The sequence below is a fragment of the Penaeus monodon genome, chromosome 18 (genome assembly GCF_015228065.2).
Source record: "Penaeus monodon isolate SGIC_2016 chromosome 18, NSTDA_Pmon_1, whole genome shotgun sequence".
NCBI classification, from domain to species: domain Eukaryota; kingdom Metazoa; phylum Arthropoda; class Malacostraca; order Decapoda; family Penaeidae; genus Penaeus; species Penaeus monodon.
Window position 1 is genome coordinate 24,142,189 of NC_051403.1, and position 18,201 is coordinate 24,160,389.

Consider the following 18,201-nt stretch of genomic DNA (forward strand, 5'->3'; position numbering starts at 1 on the left):
TATATTAAATATACATTACATAAATACATACATACACACACACCACACACAACACACATACACACACATAGCTATATATATATATATATAGATAATATATATATATATAAATATATATATATATATATATATATATATATATATATATTATATATATATGCATTACATTTTTCATAATTTTACTATTTTGATAAATTTGATGATTTTAAATGAAATGCAATAGCTGCTCAAAATTTCCCTGAAGTCAATCCCTTCCATTCTCCAAATCATGAAGACAAGTGATGAGTCATGTCTGAACTGGTTGTTGCCCCTCAGTCAGAAAAGATACATGAACTGACAAGGCAAAACTGTGTGATAACTATGTTACTTATAGTTACATTTTCCTAGCAAGGAAAATTGATTAAAACTAATATCATATATATAGATATATAATGTCTATATCTAGTATATATAGGATATTTATATATATATCATATATCTAATATCTCTCCTTATATATATATCTATATATATATATGATATATCTGGCTCTATATGTATCTATATGTCTCTATCTGTATATATAAATATTGTATATTCTATGATATCTCTGTATATCCTATATGTTATATATTGTAACCGATCGCTATCGCTCTGTCTCTTTCATGGTATTCTATATCTATATATTTATAGATAACACTCAATATATCCTCTGCCCTTCCGTCTTGAGATATCTCAGACACGACTCTATTCTTCTCACTTATCTGCCTACTTCCCCACCCCCACCTCCACCTCCCCCTACCCCCCCACTTCCCCCCACCACCCTTCGAGCTCCCCCCACCCCCCCCGAGTCTCACACCCCCCCAATCCTTCCTTCCTCCCCCCCTCCCCCCTCCCTCCATCCCCCACTACCCCACTCACACCCCACCCCGCCCACATCCCAACTACCCAACACCCCCCCCCCCCTAACCACACCCTCTATATATATTTCTCTTATATATTTTCTATATATATCTTATCCCTCCCCCTCTCCATATACCCGCGCACTCTAATCCTAACACTACTATCCTATCCTACCTTCTCCTCCCTTCTTCTCTTCCTATCTCCTCTCTCTCCCTCTCCTTCCTCTTCTTCTACTCTCTCTCTCTCTCTCATCTCCTCCAGACTCTATCATCCAGTCTCACGATGCCTATCCATTCACACACTCCATCGCTCTCCCCACCACCTCTCCGCCTTCTCTTCTCCACTGCACCACACTCTACACACCTATATCATATCATATCTTCTCTATCCTCCTCAACCCCCTCTCCTCTGCATCTACATACATCTAATGATTCTTTACGATCCACCCCACCAATCTCTATCCCCCCCACAACATACTCACACACACCCCACCAACACCGCGCGACCTTTCAACCACGCACCCCCCCTATCGTCCCCACACCCACAACACCGCCTTAGCGCATTATACCATACTACTATCTATCTCTAATACCACACCACAGATCCCCACCCACCACCACACTCCCTAGACCTGATACGCACGCTTCGTCTGACTCCCCACACATCTATCTCCCTCATCATCATCCAATCTTAATCTTTAACTGCACCGCCACCGCTGAACGTATTCAACACGACGACCTAATTCTCCCACCCAACCGCCCAGACTCAACCTCAGACAACACTTATAACTCTGCCCCACCCATCCATCTAATACTCCGAAAATAATCTATATAACATCTCCCTCATCCACCAACGACTACAATACGCTAGAAATATCCAACTAATCCAAACTATTTTACGCATATCTCAGCACCGTATCACACACCCCACCAAACTGATATATATATACCCGTATATCTACCGAATAATACATATCACCAATCACCCCTAACGCTCGTACTAGATCTAAATATATATCATAACTACAGACTATCTATATATAATATATTATACTATAGAGTAATAAGATATATAACATAGATTCACCTATACGTATATATATAGCTATACCCCACCCCCACCCCCCCACTCATCCCCCCACTACCACACCCCCACACCCACCTCTCTGATAACAATTCCGCACTCCCCCTCCACCCCCTACCTTCTTCCCTCTTTACATCATTTCCTCTTTCTCTACCTACCCCCCCCCCTATCTATATATATCAGTAAGATATAAACCCTATATATAGATAATATTTAGTTATATTAAACCCAAACACAAGCCCTCCCCCCCACCCTAGAACCCTCCTCACAGCAACGCACCCTTACTTATATAAATATATATATATGCATATAATATAATATATATATATAAACCACTCTATATATATTAATATATATATATATAATATATATATATAAATATATATAATTATAATATATATCTATAAATATATATTAAACCCTAATATATATATTATAACCTACCGCCCATACCGATTTATATAATATATATATATATATATATATATGTAATGTGTATATATATTTATATACCATATATATTATTTATATATATACATATAAAATATTAATAAAAAAACACACACACACATACACACAATTACTTATACATATAAATTACCAGGAAATACTGCATGTATATACATTTATGCTACAGCTGCCTGCCATGAGGTTTTTCTTTGTTGTTGCTTTTGTTTTGTTTTTTGCTGTTTGGTATTTTTTCTTTTTGTTTTATTTTGTTTTTTGTTGTTTGATATTTTTTCATTACTATTCAACATGTAAATACAGCCTTTACTTTTTAACTGTATATATGCATAGGAAAAGGCTTTCTTTGTTTGTCATGAGTTCCATACATATTCCCTTCCAGGTTCCAAATTATTAAATTATCAGTAGATTACCTATTTTCTTTTTTTTTTCTGAAAAAATTGAAGTCAACCCCAAAAAAAAAAAAAAAAAAAAAAAAAAAAAAAAAAAAAAAACAAAGAATCATTCTGTTCATTTACATTGTGGACTGCTGATTTACTTAAAATATGGGTTACAGTGCTGTATCTACAGGTCTTTATGGTTTTCAACCAATAAAAAACAGATCAATTTTATTTTCTAGGCGAATTGTACTAGTAACATTTTAATTTAGCCTACAGTATCTACACTACAATGTCCTTTTCTACCAAGGGAACACCTCAAACAACTCAATACAAACAAAGGAAACAAAGAACCAATAACCAAAAGGTGTCACTCACCTGTACTTCCATGACGCGCTGCTCCACTTCTTCCCACGTGATGTTGCCGAGGTCCTGGTCCTGGATGCCGAGGGCTTTGTTGAAGAAGAGTTTGATCTCCCAGAACTGGAAAAAGGTGAATCCCGCGTGTACCAGGCGCAGAACCCAGAACACCGAGGCCAGCAGGATCACTATCACCAGCTTCCACGTGTAATGCTCCGTACACTGGTCATGGGTGCGGATGACGTCAGGCAGGGTGATCTTGTCCGTAATGTTGGGGTGAAAGTTGGCAGGGAACTTGTTGCGGAATAGGATATCATAGTCCACGCACGTGAGGAGGAACGTGGTGAACACTATCACAAAGATAAACTGCGCCAGCTCGAAGCACTGCTGCAGCATCATGCACAGGAGGCCATGGTTCTGGTGGTACTGGTAGACCCTCGTGAAAAAAGAGTCGAGGTCTTCCAGGTGATTCCATCTCGACTTGCTCGACTTAGGCACCACATGGAACACCATGCTGGAGTGGGTATCGGGGGAGAGGTCATCGTCGCGCTCCCTGTCCTCCCCCATACGCACTCCCTCAGTGTCCCCCCCATCCAGGGGCTGGTACGTCGTCTGAAAGTTCTGGGACATGACGGACTGGGCATACGGATCACAGAACCCAAAATCAAATAAAAACAAAGGTGGGGGGGGGGGGGGGGTGGGGGGGGGGGGGGGGGGGGGGGGGGGGGGGGGGGGGGGGGTGGGGGGGGGACAATAATTAAACTCAAACGAGAGGGGAGGACGATAAACCGAAGAAAAATATAGAAACAGAAGCCTTTTTTCCCTCTCAGCGTCTCGTGCGAAGGGGCTCTGACGTTCACGTTCCAATCAGCTGATTTCCCCAAACAAGTCCAAGAGCCTGGACACCAAGACGCTCCCCCCTTCGCTATAACACTCGCTTCTGCGCCTCCCGGCTCCTCCTCCGCGTCTCTCGCCTCACATCTTGGCCTCGTCTTGGCACGCTCTACGACATAGTACGAGTCTCAGCGCGAGCGGGGGTCCACGAAGAGGAAACTACGCACGAAAAAGGGAGAATTGCGTCGCATCCTCCCTCTGCCTCCGTCGCCCGAGCCTCACGTCGCCCGCTGTTTCCCGCTCGCGTTCCGGCGCTGCGCCCTCGCCCGCCCTCGGGTCTATTTATTTCGCGCTCCTTTCCCTCCCTCTTTTATCGAATGTGCGTGCTGCCGATGCCTTCCGCCTTTCGGGAGTGCAATCTCCGCCGCCGAATAGTTGGCAGGAGGTCAAGGCGCCGCGGAGGAACGGGAAAATACGACGCGTCCGCAGCTGGCGGCGTGTGGCACCCCGGCCGCCGCTGCGCCACCCGGAAATACGACCCAAACAAAGGCCTATCTTGTGTACATCGTTTTTCTTCCTCTTTTGTGCTTACTCTCGCCTCTGCCTTCTCAGCTATTCGGTTGTCTTAAATAATTGGAGGCCTTTTGGTGACGAGAAAGGGCCGAAAGGAGAGGGATGAGCGAATGACAGTTGGCACCTACGGGCCCTTGACGTAATCTTTCCGAATATCTGCATGAGTCATTCTTTACGTCAGGTGGACACATCGCTGGAAATGCGTGTGGCCATGCAATCCTCGTGCAACTGCCCTCGTCATGAAATGAAAGGCTTTTGCATCGGGAGCCTAGGGCCCTGAACTACGCCATTTTGCCTCCGAGACGAACCTCTCCCTCTATTCCTCGCCTTTAAAGGCAACCCCATCATTTGTGCCCCTCTTGTTGCAACCACGAGACTCCTGCAACATTCCCACGGAGGAAATTGACGAGATAATTCCCTTGACTTACCTTGCAGGGCGATTTCGCGAAGAGATGTTCGTCCGGGAATCGATTTCGTCTCCGTTTCGCGCCAACGCTTTCGAACTCGCCGCCATGCTTGCCCTCCGGGTGCGTGGCCGAGGGAGACGTCAGCTGTTAAAGGATTAGATCAAATGTCTATATTCCGGAAAGCTAGGTATAAGAAGCAGCCATAGAAATTATTCTTAAATAGTTCTAGATATTTTGATAACATAACAGAACTCGTCGTTGGAAGAAATAACTCCAGGAAGGAAGCCAACGAAGCCAGCCAGCAGCGGTTTCGAATTCAAGATGGCGGCGGCAGCGAGCGCTGTGATTGGTCGATCGCCTCGGGTTCATCATGGCGGTTTGTTATTCCGCGTGATATGAGAGCGGCCGCCGTTTAAACCCTCGCCCTGCTCGCGCCCGTCGATGCTGCGCCATTTTCGGTGAATGAACACGACCACCGGTGAGTCGCGAGGGCTTAGGAGGCAGAGAGGGAGGGGGAAGACTCGGAACAAGGCCGCGAGGAGCGAGAGAAGGAGGGCCCAGAGGGAATGTCTCGCCTCCCGTCTTGATCGTCGCCCAAGTCGGGATTTCGGATTTTGGCCTCGGATTATGCTCACGTCTGTCGGCTGGGGGATTTTGCGCCGCCAACGTTCGGCGGGAGGGGGATTGGTGCCTAGAAGGTAGCGAGGGTAAGTCTCAGTGGGGTGAGAGAGGAGAAAATCGACGTAATATGTTGTCCTCATTTGAAATCGTGGGGGAGATTCGTTTCGTAAACAGTGAGCATAATAAGAAATACTCTTTATCTGTTTGTTTCCCTCTCTGTCTGTCGGTCTCTCTGCTTCAGTCTTTTTATCTGGCTGTACAATTGCCTGTTTTTTTCGATCAGTCTTTATCTGAAGCATATGGTTCATGTTGTCAGTAGGGCATTGTGTTTGCATAGAATTTCATCTCAAAAATGTCATGCAATTTAAAAACTTTTTAGATTTATTATGTTTTGAGTCCATTCTTTAAATCTCTCATGGATAAAGGAAAATCTGTGGTTAATTTGCTTCAATCTTGCATACTATCCACAAGGCAAAGTGTGGAATTGAGAAATTGATAAAACCACTTTTCGTCACTGACGTTTCAGTTGCAGATTGCAAATAAACAAGGTGATTGATATCATAAATCTTGTAGCTAGTGATCAGTCACATATTACATTTCACCAAGCCAAGCAGCATGTCTGCTTCCTTTCACCTGACTTTTGCACAACAAACTCTGCAGACATTCTGATCCACCTGAACCGACCCAAATCTCAGATGCCGCTAAGTAAATTCTTGTAGCCCTTACTTATAACTTTTTATCAAATAACAAATTGGTTCTTGTTATATTTGGTGTATTTGTAAACCTTTTCTGGAAAATTGAAATTTCAGAGGGCCCATCAATTCAGACTGGAAACCACCTTATCAGCGTGGCCAAGTTATTTTCAAAAGTCATAATATGCACAGTTAACCCGTTCCCGCCGGGTGACGTGTTGACACGTCATAGCAAACTGCTCTTTCGGCAGGGTAAGCTTGTTCGTGCGGCTTCACGCAGCGGACTCCCGCGCCCACTGTATGGCAGTTGCCAGATATCACCAGAGTTTAATTGCTCTCAGAGATTTTGACAACCGGGAATAACGGGTCAAATTTTCAGTTTCAGAAATGCTCAGTTCATTGCTGCATGACTTTTTTTTGCGTTCTGTAATGTTAGTGATGGATGATACATTATTTATTCGTACTTCTTATGCTATTAAGATGGATTATTATTGATGGCACAACTTAGTATGGTTCAATATAATTAATAAATCTTTTAGGTCTGCAAAAATAACTGCGCAGTAAACAGGCACTTCGCAACTATATGCAGCAGATAGTTAATGAAAGGAGAACTGCCCTGTGAAAACAGATTGTGCGCCACAAAATTTCCAGTCTGGATGGCAGTCTCTTGACACTCATTTTAGTGATTGGTGTTTGCTATATTACATAATTTCATAGTTTGCAATTAATGATAAATATGTCACAAATAAAACATACCATAGAATTGTTTGATTAACAGATGATTTATTTATATATAGATATATATATATATATATATATGATATATATATATATATATATAATATATATATATCGTGTATATATATATATATATATATTATATATAATATATATTTATATATGAATATATATATATATGCCGTGTATATATATATGTATATATATATATATGTATATATATTAATGTATATATAATATGTCATATATATATATGTAGGGGCTATATGTACTGTATAGAGTCTATGTTATATAGGTATATGTATGTAGATATATAGATTATATATATATGATATATATATAGATAGATAGTATACAGGGATAGTATGTATGATATATAGTAATATATATGTATGGTATATATAAGTATATAGATAGATATGTAGATATAGAGATAGGTATATATATATATTTGTTATATATATTTTATATATGTATATATATAGATGTATATACTATATAAGGGATATATATAGAGAGTATATAGATATATAGATGAGATATATTATGGAATATATTATATCATAGGCGTATAGATAGATATATAGAGATAGATATATATATGTATATATATACTATAGAGATGATATAGGTTATATGTGAGAGAGATGTATATATGAGAGAAGATAGATATAAGCGAGATATGAGATATAGGTAATATGTATATATATATATATATGTATAGAGAATATATATATGTTGATATATAAGAGAGTAGAGAGTAATAGAGATATGATATATGAGGTATATAATTAGAATAGAATGAGAGTAGAGAGAGAGATAGATAGTAGAGATAGATAGGTATATTATATATATATATAGAAGATGGAGTATATATATATATATATAGATATATAGACAGATATATTGTGTGTATTATATATATATAGATAGATAAGATATATGTATGTACATAATATATAGATGGATATATAGTAATAGATGATATACTAGAATAGAGGGAGATATAGAATATCTATATGTTTAATAGATATAGATATAGAAAGAGGTAGATATATAGATAGATATATAGATAGATAGATGTATATTATATATATATATATATATGTATCTCGATATATATATAGAGCGAGGCGATATAGATATATATGGAGATATTATAACATATATGGTATAGAGAGTATATATATAATGTAATATATATAGATAAGATATAGAGATTAAGATAGACCGATATGTAGAGAGATATATATAGATATATGTATAGATATAGATCTATAGATAGATTATATAGATATGGATATATATATAGATGATATATATATATATATATATATATATATATTATGTAGATAATATATATATATATATCTATATCTATATGTAATAATATATATGTATATATCTATGTATATAATAATGTATATATCTAGATATATGTATTTATATGTATATGTATATAGAGATGTATAGATATATGTAGCATAGCTAGATAGAGATATATATATATATATATTATCATCTAAAAAATATACATATAGTAGAGTATTTATACCCTATATATATTATATATATAGTATATATATATATATGATTATATATATAGCAGTATCTATACATTATATATATATTTATGACATAGATATATATACTATAGATATATTATAATAATATATACAGAGATATTATATATATATAGAGATATCTACATCTATATATATACTTGATAAGATATATATAGATATGATAGAGATACATAGAGAGAAGTATAGACTATAGATACATAGTATATATATAGAGAGAGGATATCTACATATATATAGTGAGAGATATATATATATACCAAGATAGAGAGAAGATAGATATATATATACATATATGATATATATATATATATATAGATATATCGTACATAATAGAGACATATAGAGAGATACATAGATATATATATATATATATGATAGATAGAACATATATGATACATATATTAATACAGCAGAATTATATAGACCTAGATATATAGATACTAGAAGAGAGATATCATCTATAGTTATAGATATATATTATACTATATATATATATATAATAGACCACATATATATATACCATATATTAAAAGAGAGATATATAGAGATAGAAAGATAGAGATATATATATAGATATTACAGACTATATATGAAGATTAACATAATAATACATATAGATATAGACATATATATATAGATATATATAATATATATATATATATATTCATACATATATATACATATATCATACCTATATATAATATATTATATATATAATATATACACATAATATACATTACATACTAACATAATTACATACATATATATATATATATATATATATATATATATACACATACATATACATACATACATACATACATATATACATATATATATATATATATACATATACATATTTACCAGGGCCTATATCCCCAACTCATATCACAAAATTTATTCAATCATCTAAGTTGCTGTGACTGGGTGACCTGAGGGGAGGGTTGATGGGGGGGCTACCCCCCTCCATCACCCCTGACAAACATTGTCTGCACCTCTATGCTCAGCAAGATAGAGCTGAAACTCAGAAGCCCCAAGTGGGCTTACGCTCTGAGTTAGCCTTTTTGTGATCTATTACCTTTATTTGTGGTGTTGTGATTCATGTCTGCAGGTTATTTCTTTAATTTAATTTCTTTAATCTTCAATTAGCCCTAGCTTAGTGCATCCATACCGTAAAGATAAACTAATTTTGCTTTTAAGAATTAATATTGACTTTGCCTCATTGTTAAATAAGCAACTAGTCCAAGCTTTGTAGTTTTCATTATATGAGGTGGATGTTTATTGGCCTTTGCCACAGCACTAAGGGCAGAGAGAACTAAGTGATTACATGATACCACCAGTTTTGACAGTAATATTTTTGACACTGAATAACTAGTTGATTACCAACTCACAACAAGATTGTTATGACAGTTTAATGTGTTTTGTTTTCCTTTTGAGTAATGGTTGTCATGAATGGAGAACTTACTATCTTACAGAGTAATTAACATCTCGGCCATGTTCTTATCAAAATGTAGGTGAAAAATCAAGCTTCAGTGAGATGTGCTGGAGTTTTATTTTTGTCAGCTAGTAACATTCTCTGGACCCCCATTCTCCTTACACCCCCCCCCCCCCTCCCCCCCCCCTCCCCCCTCCCCCCCCCCCCCCCCCCCCCCCCCACAATACAGCCTAACTCTGTACCCAACCTAACAATCTAGCTTAGCCAGGGGGCTCTATCCTCTTGAACAATTTCCCCAATTGTAGCTGGTGTGGACCTAAAGTAGTGAACCCTAAGCAGATGGGATGCAATTTCAATTCAGTAAATAGAAAGTCAGTCTTATTCATGGTATAAATTACATAATAATTCCTTTGCTCAGATATCACAGTATGATGAATACTAAAATCTATTCTATCCATATTATCTTAACACAGTAATGTAAACAAAACATTTCTCCTGGTGCATTTCACGAAATGAAGGCTTTCAGTACTGTCGACAATCTTAGTGAAAACATGTAGAAGGTTATTATGAATAATTTTACAAATAACTATTAAAAAGTATATTATTATTTTTAAACAATACATGAAATAAACATGGAAGAGCAGGCATTGGTAATTATGAGGGAATCATTTTCATAAATGTATAATAATGAGCTATGCAGTTAGTGTAGTACTTGAGATTGCAGAGGAACAGTTTGGGTGACTTAGAAAAAAAATTGTTACTAAGGTTTCAGTTAGGAGGGTCACCTGATCTTGCCTGATAACACTGTTCATTGAATGTGTAGAAAACCTTTTTCTTTTTGTAATGTTTTTTTATATCTTTCTTGTTGCTGTTATAATGAATAACAACAATAATAATAATAATGTTATTATTGACGTTGGGATTATTATATCGTTATTTTCAATACTAATACCCCTAAGAAATAAGAAAATCCATGAAAAAGTCAAGGGAATAAGGTAGGACTAATAATTAAATCCTTGGTGATTAAACTCTTTTGGAGCTCTTTCTTTATAAGTAATAAACCAAAATCATAATGGATATGACTTGTATGTTTATGCTATCCCAACATCAGTGGGTTAAAGTTCAACAGTTCAATAGAAAAATATAGCCAAGGCACTTACCAATTAAACATAATATGAGGGCTTATGTTCCTCTTTCTTATCCTCTCATATTTGATTAGAAAAATATTTATTGCTATAATCACAATTTATATTTTGCTGATATCTGTAGATGATGTTCTGTCCCAGATTTCAACCCCTCAAAAGAATGATTAGCTAAATTAAAACTGCTGATAGCATTTGACAGTAAACTAAAGAGCAAAAGCAAAAAAGATAGGCCAGTCATTGTTTACTTGGTCTTGATGTTTTTTTGTTACGCTCTTGCTCCTGTATCTAAAGTTATTTTTTTGACTATCAGTCATTGTTTACTTGGTCTTGATGATGCAATAGAGGATGAGGCTACAACTTGTTTTTGTTACCTACTTGCCCATTTATATATATATATATTTTTTTTTTTTACTATGTGTTTGCTCTGAGTTACTTTCATATACTTTCTTGTTTACATTTTTTTCTGAGAGTCCCTCTAATGTATTGTCCTTGCTAGTATTGTGACTTTCTTCAATATTTATCTTCTCTGTTCAGTTAAAAGTACTTTAAAGGAATGCTCCTGTTGTTGCCGGAAATTCCAGGATGTTGGACCTTGACTGCTCATCTTTACTATAAACCCATAAAGCTTTTTAAAGGTGATAGCTAGGAGACATATCATAAAGGTTGGCTTCTTACTGGCTGTAAAAGTAGAGTGCTAGTACCTGTTATTACTGTTACAGTTATTAGTATTCTTTGTTTAGATTGATATGATGTATATCTTTCAGTTATTTTATTAGAACCCATTAATATTTCTAGTTCATGAATACATTTAATTGAGACTGTTGGTGAAGATTGGTATTTTCTCATAGATTACTCTCAGCAAAGGCTTTTTTTTCTTCTTCTTCTTTTTCTTCTTCTTTTTCTTCTTTTTATTTCATTCTTGTTGCTGTTATTCCTATTACCATCATTAGTGTTTACTTTATTTGTTTGATTATATATTATTTATTGATTTATTAATTTCATTTATTGACTTTTCTTGATTAGTCCAATAGCCTAATAATGCCTGGCCCCTCAACAGGTGGAGATGGTGGGTGTGAGTGTAGTGCAGGTGGCGAATGGGGTTCGTCACACACCCCTCCCACCTCTCACACATGACTTACAGCTCAGCCATGAAGATCACACAAAGGAGCTTGACACATCCTCCCCACCACATAAAGTGTTGGGGGGATTTGTTGGAGGGGGGCAGCTTGCTTGGCGAGCCTGTGGCCCCACCTTGGAGGTCATTGAGCCAACGACAGGAAGGAGAAAAGCTGCCTGGACATTTGGTGCCATCATGCACAATGCTGATGCCAGAGTGAGTGCCTGAGAACTCTATCATTGACTTTGTATTCATGTGGATACCTGTTTGGAAGTATGTTCTATGTACTGGATCATAGAATTAAGAACTTTACAGATTAAATTATGATAAAATAACATCAATAGTTTTTCCTTTTTTTAACTACTTACAGTTGTATCTATTGAAGTCTAGTCAATGAAGCAACAAAAAAAATTACTTGCTCATTCATTTGTTTACTTATTTGTCTTACAGGTAACAAGTGTGGCTGGTGTTGGGCTTGGGACAATTTCCCAAGTTGTAGTTGGTGTGGACCTTGGTGCAGACCGTAGACCTCAGGGAATGGTTGCGCTTTTATCTCTCCACTCATCACGTGTAACTAGAGTATTTCATTTCACTTACAAGGTAAGGAGGAAGATAGAAGAACATCTCCTGTGAAGAATAAGATGATAATCAAAGCAGATTGTCTCTCAATTCATTTTGAAAATCAATTACAAAATGAATATGCTTCAAGTGAGAAGGTGAATTATTTTTCATTTTACTAATTTACAAAATGTTTATTAATAACTTCAAAGGTAAAAACCCCCCACCCCCCCCCCCCAAAGTTTTTGTGTGTATGGTGTCTGGTGGAGAAGTGAGTGTGGATCCGGGCACCTTATCAGCAGAGTTGCGTCCATGGCGAGGTCTGTTGGTCGTTGGAACTTCACATGGCACACTTCATCTAGTTGACTTAGCATTAGACCTGGGTGGTGAGTAGTCAGTATTTTCTAGTCTGTGGATACTTAATGATATTTTATCTTCATACATTTCTTCAAATTGCTTGTATTCTTTTCAGGCCATAAAGTTTTGTCTGATGAGATCTCTCCAGGCACTTTAGTGAATATAACCATACCAGATGCCCAAGCAGAGAGTTCCCGGTTCAGTGCAGTTATGCAGAATTGCCATCCAACTGTGTGCTTAAGTGGTTAGTGTTTTGTTTCATCTGTATGCTATACGGTTAGTTTTATGCATTCAGAACTCCAGTACAGTTTTCTGTTGGTATTAAAGCCAGATATATGTACTGATGTGGAGTTATGGCATTGTACTTCTAATGAAAATACTCTAGTGGTTGATTTTATTTTGAGTAATTGAACTTGTATATATTAATGGAATATCAGAACCATTTATTTATCAAGTAATCTTAGAAATCTGTTATGTTATCCATAGGACCTTTTATTCCTTTTAAAACTGAAAGACTTCATCATCATCATTATTGATTTTTCCAGATGGCATGAGTCAAAATGGCCGCTTCCAGCTCATCGGGCCTGACGACAATGTGCTTTTTGAGACGGCAAGTCACTGTGTGGTAGTTACTGCCATGTCCTTCATCCCACAGCTTGCCTCACTTGTCATAGGATATAATTTTGGGGCTTTCCAGATAATCAACTTGTCAACTCTAACCATAGAGTGAGTTGTACCTTTTTATTTCTGGTTTCTACTTATTTTTGTGTTCTATTACTTTTTTTGGGGGGTGTAACTTATTTAATGTTTGAAATATTGTAAATTCTGTTTTTTGCATTTGATTCTTATTATTTTCTGTTAACATACACCTTGTCTGGCATTGGATTTCTCCCTTTGTTGCCGTTTCCTTTTCTTTCCCTCTCTTCAATTTCAAAATTATGTAAAATATGATAAACTTTGTGACGTTTCAGTTGTGCAAGCCCTTATGAAGACAACATGCCTCCAGTACATTCCTTTGCCTGCCAAGAACCAGAGAATGACCCCAAGAACTTTGTTTACCTGTGGCTCTGTCGGAGTTGGGGTCCTTCTGGTAAGATGCATGGCTAACTTTTCTATGTATCATAGAAAAAGGAACTGAGAATAGGGTGGTGTTGCAGCATAATAAACAAATGTGTAATGATTTTGCTTGTTTCCCACAGATGATTCTGAAAGTAAGGATGGAAGGCCTGCAGGGAGGAACAAAGCCCCAGCATTGTGCACCATGTATACCATGACCTATGACAACAAAGTATGGATAGAAGGGCATGGACTATGGTACCAAGGCCTTGCATCGATTTCTCCGAGGTTTGAGTTTGATGCTATCGGAGGTCTGGGTCTGAAGGGCCAGCCAGCCCAACCCAGCACGGTGTTCACTGCCATGACAGTGCGGCAGACAACCCACAATTCAGCTGTGGCACCGGGAGGATCTTCAGCTGCTTCAGCACTTGCTACTCCTGATGAAGATGGTGAGATTGGATATAAGTAAATTTGACACATGAAATCTGATTGACATAGCAATTAAAGTAACCATGGAACATCATTGATATTTATTGATATTCTTGTGTCTTTACTTTAGTTATTTTTACTATTTTATTTGATTTCCATGGTTATTTTTGTGACACTTGTCAGAAAATGTAGTAATTTCTCTTATAATCTGCAGCTGGACCAGCACCTGAACAAAGCTTGTCAATGTTTGGGTGGGTAGGAGGTGTCCTGGAACGGGGCTGTATTACTGTTAATCACTATCTGGCTATCTTTGACATTAACCAGTGGTATCAGGTAAGCATGTTTAGTGTACAAGATTGTCAAAATTGGTATAGTACATAGTGTAATTTAATTTGGATATTGATCTCTAATAGGTGATATACTTGATTGGAATGGGATTTCATATCTAAAGTTTTTCAGAGGGCTTCTTATCCAGGAATATGTTAAATAATGATTGAAGGTGAGACTTATCTCCTTCCTTCCCTCCTTTCTTGCATAGGCTACCCACTCTACCACCATAATCCACTAGCTCAATACATGTTTTTGTCTTTATCCCTGCAGGCTCAAATGCCCTCCAATTTGAAGCTGGATGAGTCTTTACTGTGCCCATACATGAGCTTCCATGTGTTGGACAGAGTACCTGGAGGAGCTAACGAGTTTGTCCTTGGTGCAGCCCCCAAGCCAGCTTCATGGACTAGACACATGTCACGCACTTGTAATGATAGTGACTGGTTCCCTGCTGCCCTCTCATATGGTAAGCGTTGTTTTTACGTGTTTGTATGTTCCTGTTATTTTTTGTGTTTCAGGAAAATTTGGAACCTGTTTCTGTTATGAATATGTATATTTATATATATATATATATATATATATAATATATATATATATATATATATATATATATTATATATATATTTATATATATATAATATATATATATATATATATATATATATATATATATATATATATATATATATATATATATATATATATATATATAATTATATATGTATATGAATATACTTATAATATATATAATATATATTATATATATATATATATAAAATATATATATAATATTATATAATATATATATATATATATATATATATATATATATATATATATATATATATATATATATATGCTCATTTGAGATACCCCCCTCCTCAAAAGAAAAAGAAAATCCATGCTTAATATTTTTAAAAAATCACTGTAATTGTTCATTGGTATTTTGATCCTTTTCTAGATGCCCATGTGTTAACTAGTCAAGGTCTGATGGAATATCGATGCCAGAGTGCTCAGCAGGCATCCCTGACCTACCTAACTTCCTGTGGGCCCTCTGCCGTTGTAAGCCCAGGAGAGGCCCATGCAATGTGCACCTTTTCTGGCCTTATTCCTCAAGACAACCATATGGCAGCTACAGGGTCTTCTATGGTAAGTTGCAATATGACCTTAAGTTATCATTACCCTTGCTTGAGTCAGATATGTTTGAAAAGAAAAAGAGAACTGATCGGTGTTTTTAAATTCAGGTTTTGGAGCGTGAAGCCCTTCTGAATGTGGCTCTGGACCAGCAGTTGGTGTCCCTTTTAGTTCAGTGTGTAGCAGAATTTGCTGAGGGCCGCTTTACTAACCTTGGATGCTCTCTGCCATCTTTACTGGACTGGGCTTGGTCAAGAGTGTGTGCCATCAAGGCCACCAATGACAACCTTAGTAAGTTCCCTACACAAACATTATTCAGATAGACTGATATTATGTTGATGTAAAATTGCATTTATCTGAATGACAATGGACACAGTCTTTCAACTTTGCTTTTTCCAGGTCTACCCTTGTTTGACCCAGACTGTGGAGTCATTAGTGCTGAGAGTATTACCACTCTTCACCAGAATCTTAACAGTTTGGCCTCTCTCACCACTGTTGTTACTGCTATACGGGACTGTGCCAAAACCAACATGATAACCATGAAAGGTAAATTTCTAGCTTTTCTCCATTTTATTTTTTTGTGCTTGTTTCTGTATATGTGTGAAGGAGAAAGGCAGTGGAAAACTATTTTCTTTTCTTTTCCTCTCTCTTCTCTTCTCTTCTCTTTTCTCCTCTTCAGAAAATAGTTTAGGGTTGCTAATAGTGCTATGATATACTTGTCAATTTCAGATAAATTCATAAAACTGAACTGTTACATTCATAATCATTTTGTCTGTGTTTTTCCCTCCCAAGGTGCTGGTGAGCTTGAGAGTCGTGTCCAGGTTGTGAGTCTGTTGATGCTACATTTGAGTGTCGTTTTGTGGTTTTATCACTGTGGCCTCCTTTCTCATAGTCCCACAGAAGATATAGAAGAGTGTCATGTCCCCTTCCCCGCTGATCTCTTGTGTCGGATATACAAGAACAGGTAATTATTATTTAATTCAGAAGAAATGTGTTTGATCATAAAGTTAAATTTCCTTTCTTTTTACAATTTCAGTGGTGCTAATAGATTTAGAAGTTGCTAAAGTAACTTTAATATCAGATGAAAATCAAGAAAGTTTACAAGCACAGAAAAAAAAAATCCATAAATGACTCTATCCTGTTCCAGACGCTCAGAAATCAAGCGATTGAGCACCACCCTAAATGGGGCTGAGATTCTCATGATCGACGGTTTGTTGGAGGACATGAACGGCGGTGGAAGTATTGGGAAGGCTTGGGAAAAAGAGGGAGGAAGTGGCTTGTACCCTCCACCTTCCCTTCATGCCCTGTTAGCCATCTTCCTCCTCCCAGACATCTCTACCACCACCAAGCACCGCATTGTCCAATACCTCTTCCTTGATCTGGCATCACTTCTCTCCGATGGGTAGGGTTTTGGATGTGATATAAAGTATGAATAAGATTATATTTGATACACTTCATTAAAACCTGACACAACCTCCAGCTCTCTCTCTCTCTCTTCTCTCTCTCTCTTTTTTTTTTTTTTTTTTTTTATGTATTATAAGGGGATTGTTCATAATTTATGTTGCAATATGTTCCTCCAGGTACACAAGAGTAGTGGAGGAGTTGGTGAAGTATCCGTCAAGTTTTTCTCTGTCTCCGTCACACATCAAACTTACGCAGGCCTTCTGGCTGCTTGACCATAAGGACTTCCAGGTAGAATGTCTTACCCTTGCATATTGACAAAAATTTATGAATATTGGTGGTTATGTTGATATGGAAGGAACTTTGTTATGTTTTCCTCATTGTGCTTTTTCTCTTGCTCTTCAGGAGGGACTTAATGTGTTACTGGATCCGCTTGTTAACGCTAATGACATCACACCCTCTCAGCACAGAAGAATTGTCAAGGCTTTCCTCTATCAGGTTAGTTATATATTAACCCTTTCCAACGGGTTCAAGTTTCATATGTTGGCCCCTCATGCCAAATACAGCATCCCATGCCGTTTCTGCCGGGGACTTATATCGTCACCTAGCAGATGACTATGCCAA

General features: G+C 37.0%; 2 protein-coding genes across 3 annotated transcripts in view; one reads left to right on the plus strand and one right to left on the minus strand.

Moving 5' to 3' along the window:
- LOC119584337 (autophagy-related protein 9A-like) overlaps window positions 1–18,201 on the minus strand; it is a 46,445-nt gene that overhangs the window by 27,200 nt on the left and 1,044 nt on the right. The window contains exons 1-2 of one of the 2 annotated variants that reach the window (XM_037932897.1): window positions 3,918–4,482; window positions 3,186–3,847 (exon numbers count right to left, since the gene is read on the minus strand). In XM_037932897.1, coding sequence (XP_037788825.1) covers window positions 3,186–3,797 — 612 coding nt within the window. In that variant the 5' untranslated portion in view covers window positions 3,798–3,847; window positions 3,918–4,482. Of the gene's footprint in view, window positions 1–3,185; window positions 3,848–3,917; window positions 4,483–18,201 lie in introns of those variants that run through there. The other variant, XM_037932898.1, reaches the window with a different exon arrangement.
- Window positions 5,323–18,201, plus strand: part of LOC119584335 (protein ELYS-like) — a gene marked incomplete in the record, with an annotated part of 42,425 nt that continues 29,546 nt past the window's right edge. The window contains 17 exon segments of the mRNA XM_037932895.1: window positions 5,323–5,459; window positions 12,256–12,531; window positions 12,766–12,923; window positions 13,120–13,259; window positions 13,346–13,474; window positions 13,776–13,956; window positions 14,202–14,320; window positions 14,430–14,735; window positions 14,930–15,048; window positions 15,316–15,508; window positions 16,004–16,191; window positions 16,287–16,467; window positions 16,576–16,722; window positions 16,969–17,140; window positions 17,324–17,578; window positions 17,757–17,868; window positions 17,983–18,075. Of these exon segments, the coding sequence (XP_037788823.1) occupies window positions 12,262–12,531; window positions 12,766–12,923; window positions 13,120–13,259; window positions 13,346–13,474; window positions 13,776–13,956; window positions 14,202–14,320; window positions 14,430–14,735; window positions 14,930–15,048; window positions 15,316–15,508; window positions 16,004–16,191; window positions 16,287–16,467; window positions 16,576–16,722; window positions 16,969–17,140; window positions 17,324–17,578; window positions 17,757–17,868; window positions 17,983–18,075 (2,763 nt within the window).